This window comes from Lactuca sativa, chromosome 7 (assembly GCF_002870075.4).
Source record: "Lactuca sativa cultivar Salinas chromosome 7, Lsat_Salinas_v11, whole genome shotgun sequence".
Lineage (NCBI taxonomy): Eukaryota > Viridiplantae > Streptophyta > Magnoliopsida > Asterales > Asteraceae > Lactuca > Lactuca sativa.
Genome location: NC_056629.2, coordinates 58004890 through 58010785, shown reverse-complemented (window position 1 = coordinate 58010785; position 5896 = coordinate 58004890). Strand labels below are relative to the sequence as shown.

Sequence of the window (5896 nt, the reverse complement as noted above, 5' to 3'; positions counted from 1 at the left end):
ACCCCTGCACCACGTATGCCATACATACTCCAAGTATGCCCCATGTACGTGGGTGAATCCCGTGTCTAGAAAAGAGCCAGTACGTTAAGCATACTTAGAGTACTCCCCACGTACTAGCTAGGGACTAAAATCCGATGAATTTTGCATTAAGGGGCTACAAGAAACATACCAAATTCTCGAGTGTTACACCAAAAATGTTTGGTTAACAATTGAAGTTTATAAAACAAATTAAATCAAATATAAAAAAGGGTATATTACACGAATCGTCCATCAAGTATGTGCCAAAAGACACGTTTAGTCATTATTTTTAAAAATTAACTTAAACCGTCCCTCATTCTGCCCTTATTAATTTCTTTTTCATTTTCAGTTATTTCTTTTATCCTTTTCAGAATAAAAAAATTAAATAAATAGCCCCTTCCATTTCCCTAACTCATACCTTCATCCCTTTTTTCTTACCCACTCCTGTCACCGGCGCCCCATCATCAATATCATTTCGAAGCCTTCAAACTTGAAACAAGATTCAACCAAAGTGACCATCTTCTCTAGAGATTACCCACCCCATGAAACCACGTGTTCATCACCATCGCTCCGCAACCATCAGTGTTTGAAGGTGAGGGTGTGTTCAATTGAGGACAAGATACCTGTGTGATTTCTCAATTAAGGAAAGAAAAAAAAGGAAAGAAGTTGTGATTTAGGTGGTTGTGGACCCTGTGGTTTGTCGATCGAATTGAGAAGAAGGAAGAAGGATCCTCCATCATCATGACTGTTGGGTAGTCGAATCTCCGACATCTATTTCCTCATCTGTCTAATACTCCCTCTGATGACTATAAAAGAATACTTTGATTCTCTCATCTTTTTCTCTTTCAAGCATTTTCTTGTCGTTTGTGTATGAGATTGACGTTGTGTGTGCGAATCTGTTAGGTTACCACCACCATGTTCTTCGTCATTTTGCATCTGGGTATACTTTTGGTGTGTAGCTTAAAATTTGGTGTTACGATTCCCTTTTATGATCTAAGTTTTTGCACTAAACTTAGGTTTTGGCTTCGATTTCTGGATATTCATTTCATATTCATTTTGGTTTTAGATGGTTTCATTTGATTTGTTGTGGTAGGGGTAGACCAGAGCTTCTGGATCATGGAATACATTTTGGTTTTAGATAATATCATTCATCCATGTCTTGGTTGTATTATTAATGCTAAAAAGCTAGTCTAGTCTACCCCCTTTGTCTCTGGGATATATTTGTTTGTTTGTTTTTTTAAAACTTAAAAAGATCTACCATGTATTTCACATTGGTATCACACGATTTTATCAACGTTTATATCTTTTGAAGTCTCTCCTCTCTTTATAATGACTTATTTTCAGAGTAACTCAGAGATTCCACATATATCTTACGTAGCATCAGACCTGTTTGTCTACACCCTCATGATTTAAAATATCTATTGTATATCATTATCAAACCTTCATCTCTGACAACGAATGTTAGTATGCTAGCATATCTCATATCGATATCATACAATCCTTTAAGCGTCTATATTTAGTGAAGTCACTCTCTCTATATCGACTCATTTGAAAAATAAAACCAAAAACTGACTATTATATGATTATTAATAGTAACTCATAAGATTAAATCCTAGCCTCTTACAGATTTATTTCCATTTCTATTTATTTTTCTTTCATTCTGAAACGTACTCCATTTTTTTTAACAAATAAATAATTTGATAAAGAAACAATTACACGTGTTATTGTATTTAATGATGTGGGGAAATATCGGGGGTAGTTTATGTAATTAATCATTATTAAGGTTAAATATAGGACCAGTCCATATGTGTTTACTTGTGTATGGGTGACAATTGCGTGTAGCGTCGCCTCATGTCCCCTTCATACGTGTCATCATCTCAGTCCCCCTTTCTCCTTCATTTTATTTCACACAATCATCATTCTCCATTAACACACACATTTCCACATTACTACTGTGTGTGTGTTTTCAACAATGCTCATGGATTCCGAAGACGGAGACGCTAACCACGTTGACTCGTTTGAGATTTCGTCAGCGAGTTCAACGGTTTCATCGTTATTTAGCAGCAGCGACGTCGACGTTTCCAGCAATCTCTCCATAACCAGCAGCTCCTCCGGCGAGATTTTAGCTGCGGCGGTGGTGCCGCTTACGTTGACCGTGGAACGGGAAGGTGAGGAAGGACGAGTAGCTAGGAAGTTGAAGAAGTGCGTTGGGAGGAATAAGGGAGTCGCGTGGGGGTTTAGGTCCGTAATCGGACGGCGGAAGGAGATGGAGGATGCGGTTGCGGTGGTGCCGGGATTCATGTCGCATACGTGCGATCGCGTCGGAGGATGTACGAATCCTGGTTCTGGAAACTCCGTCGAGATCTCTCCGATTCATTTCTTCGGCGTTTACGATGGCCATGGTGGATCACAAGTAAGCTAGCTAGCTTCTTAAATCCTTTCGCAAATTTTCAGTTTCAGATTCAAATTTTACTAAAAATTCATACACATTTGGTCAAAATCAAACCGAGTTTGTTATTCATTGGATTTATAAGTCCTGTGTGCATCATTTCATTATGTTCGTTTCATTTTCATTCATAATCGCACAATGGAATTGATCTCGATCTCCTGTGTGAATCACTGCATATAAAATGATAATTTTTTTCTCCATTTGTTGAAGATATTCTTCAACAGACGAGTCTTGATTATTATTAAAATTTGAAGATAACGAAAATCCCAAAATTTAATATCGTTGACCATAAACTCTTGCAATATTTCATGAGCATTAACTCACTATCCATAGTCTCTTATCAATATTTTCCTTTATATACCACAATTTTTTAAAACTTTATAAAATATAATTTTTTTAGTATACTGAAAAAAACTGTTTTTTTTTTATTAAGAAAGATGATTCTTATACAACAATCCAGAAACACAAAATTTTAATTATAAAGAAAATTATTATGTAATATAACTTTTATTTATTAACATATTACATTTATTTGACAGAAATCAACATCTAACCCAACAATTTCATTTTTATGATCTAGGAATATGTTAGTTAATGTAACAAATATTTATTTATGGCTATTTTTAACATAAACACGTAATCAGAAAAATAAATGAAAAGGAAAAGTAACTAATAAATTATGCCAGCTTTTATGAATGTAAATACAATATAGTTGATTCTGACTTGCATGACACGTAGCGTGTCGGGAGTGGTTATTGTGAATTGCATTTATCATTTTTTTTTGTCTTTAGCACACGTGTTTGGTGTTTCCCTTCCAAGAGACTTTAATAATTAAAAAAAAATTGAAAAAGAACACGACTTTCTAATTCAACATTTTACTTTTTAAATTATTTTTCATTAAGTAACATGATAAACTATTTAATTAAATTGAAAACAAGAGTCTTGTTTTTTAACAGTCTAAAATAAAGTCTTTTTCTATTTTTCACATAATAATTACTTTCTTGTTCTTCTTATTATATAGTTAAGCACAAATCTTGTAGCTTGCTAAGATGACATATATAGTTATCTATTTTTTGGGTTATAAGGCTTGAACAAAAAAAAAAGTAATACTTTTTGCATGTTGTCATATTTAAAAGAACCGAATGTTTTTATTATTTTTTGTTATCTTATGAGTTGGAAAGTATGAGAAAAAAACAAGCCGATAATCATACAAAAATAACTCATATTAATATATTTAAGATTAAAAGTTATTTTAATCGGAAAGAACAATAAAGAAATCCTAACGTATCTGCTTTAGAAAAATCTTGAGAAGATTTGGCTTGAGCGAGTCAAATAATTCATAAACACTCATTTGACTTTTAAACCATTTCTACGTGACACATAACATTATTTTTTTTGTATTAAAATGGAGTAGATTTGGTTTAGATAGTGATTAATATCTAATTCTTCGACTACTTTTACAACATATTTTCCACCTAAAAATATTCCACCTATTTTCCCTCTTTTAACTTATAGATTTTCAAAAGTAGCAGAATATTCAATAGCTTTTAACAAATTTGTCTTAATATTTATTAGGGTAACTTAATAAATAATAAATAATAATATAACATTAAACAACTATAACCAAATTATTTTTTTCTATATAAATACTTCGAAGTTAGTTATTATTCTAAATTTATATAACTAAAACATTTTATTTATTTATTTGTTTTAATTACCAGGTGGCGAAATTCTGTGCAGAGCGAATGCATGAAGTGATAGCAGAAGAGTGGGATCAAGAAGCATCTAACGGTTGTAAATGGAAACAAAGATGGGAGTCAGTGATGTCCAGTAGCTTTGAAAGAGCCGACAATGAAGTCTTATCAGAGGCCGCAGCTCCTGAAATCGTCGGATCCACCGCAGTTGCGGTGGTGTTATCCGGTTGCCAAATCATCGTATCCAACTGCGGTGATTCCCGAGCAGTACTTTTCCGAGGCACGGAATCCATCCCTTTAACAGTTGATCAAAAGGTCTCAAAGATTCCCAACAACTTGTGCAATGAAAAACAATAGAGAAAATTCACCTTTTCTTTTGCAAATCTCAACACGATTATTTATTTTTTAAGAGTTTAAATAATATCTTGTATTCCATTGCTTCTATAGCCCGATAGAGAAGATGAACTCTTGAGAATCGAAGAACAAGACGGAAAAGTCATAAATTGGAATGGAGCAAGAGTATTTGGAGTCCTTGCCATGTCACGAGCGATTGGTAATCCCACATTTTACTCAACTTTATTTTACCAGTATCAGTATCAGTATCTGTAAATATATATATATCCAGGTGACAGATACTTAAGACCGTGGATAATACCAGTACCCGAAATAACATTCACAACAAGAACCGATGAAGACGAGTGCTTAATAATAGCAAGTGATGGACTTTGGGATGTAATGTCAAACACCGAGGTGGGTGAGGTGGCTCGCCGGATTTTGCGGCGGCGGCGGCGGTCTGCCGCCGGTGAAGTACCGGCGGCGCAAGTCCTGGCTGACAGCCTGATTGAAATAGCTGTGGGAAGAAATAGTTCGGATAATATATCGGTAATTGTTGTTGATCTTAAATCAAAGAGAAAGCATCATCATATATCATCATCATCATGATACATGAAACAAAAGAATTTGTTAAACGATCTGAACAGATTAAGAGCTTAGATTAAGAGCTTGTATAAAGCTGACTGGTTTCCGAGTTGGTGAACAAGATCATAAGACCTAACTTTTACTTGGTTTTGATCCGTTATATATTCAGACAAATGTTGAGTATAAGAAACTGTGATGAGTCATGATGATGATGTTATTGGTGAAAAGATGAGCATTTAATTGTGTTATTTAACGTGTGATTATTGGTGCTCATTGGTTTTGATCAACAAGGTTATTATTAATTTATTTTGTTATGTAATTTATCGAAGTTTATCAACGTCATATGATTAATGTTCTTATTTGACCGGTGGTCAAATGACGTTTGATGTTGGTGTATTGCGTTACAACGAAATATATTTTTGATTATTGAGCATTCTTGGTGTTTATGTTTAGGGTAACCTAAGTTGTTTCGGAAATCTTAAAAATTGATTGTGAAAAAATAAATAAGTAAGATTTTTATAATCTTGGTTTTATTGTCTCGATCAAAGTCTCTAGTACCAATAACAAAAGGATTCCTCAAAATAATTCGGCGGATAATATTACAATATGTTTTCAAAACGTAAATATTTGTATTTAATATAAAGTTTCTAAAAGATATAACAAAATAAATAATACTAATGTTAAAACAGTCCAGTTAAAATGTTCAATTTGGTCTGATCCGGTCCAAGGAAGTCCAAATAAAGCCTAATGGTATTCAAGTCCGGTCCGTGCTGAAGGATATGGCCCGACTAATGACTATCCGGCTGGATAAAACCCA

At 33.9% G+C, this 5896-nt stretch overlaps 1 protein-coding gene across 1 annotated transcript; it reads left to right on the top strand.

Moving 5' to 3' along the window:
- Positions 1-1860: 1860 nt before the first annotated feature.
- LOC111883868 (protein phosphatase 2C 56) lies at positions 1861-5512 on the top strand. Its single transcript, XM_052765738.1, has 4 exons — positions 1861-2431; positions 4189-4476; positions 4609-4714; positions 4787-5512. Exons 1-4 carry the CDS (start codon positions 1991-1993, stop codon positions 5101-5103), a joined length of 1152 nt encoding a protein of 383 aa, XP_052621698.1. The 5' UTR covers positions 1861-1990; the 3' UTR covers positions 5104-5512.
- Positions 5513-5896: the final 384 nt, after the last annotated feature.

Excerpts from the sequence above, each read along its gene's own strand:
- LOC111883868 (XM_052765738.1), top strand. The coding sequence starts at position 1,991 with ATGCTCATGGATTCCGAAGACGGAGACGCTAACCACGTTGACTCGTTT. Across the intron at positions 4,477-4,608 it reads CTTTAACAGTTGATCAAAAG|CCCGATAGAGAAGATGAACT; the intron begins GTCTCAAAGATT and ends TTGCTTCTATAG. Across the intron at positions 4,715-4,786 it reads TGCCATGTCACGAGCGATTG|GTGACAGATACTTAAGACCG; the intron begins GTAATCCCACAT and ends ATATATATCCAG.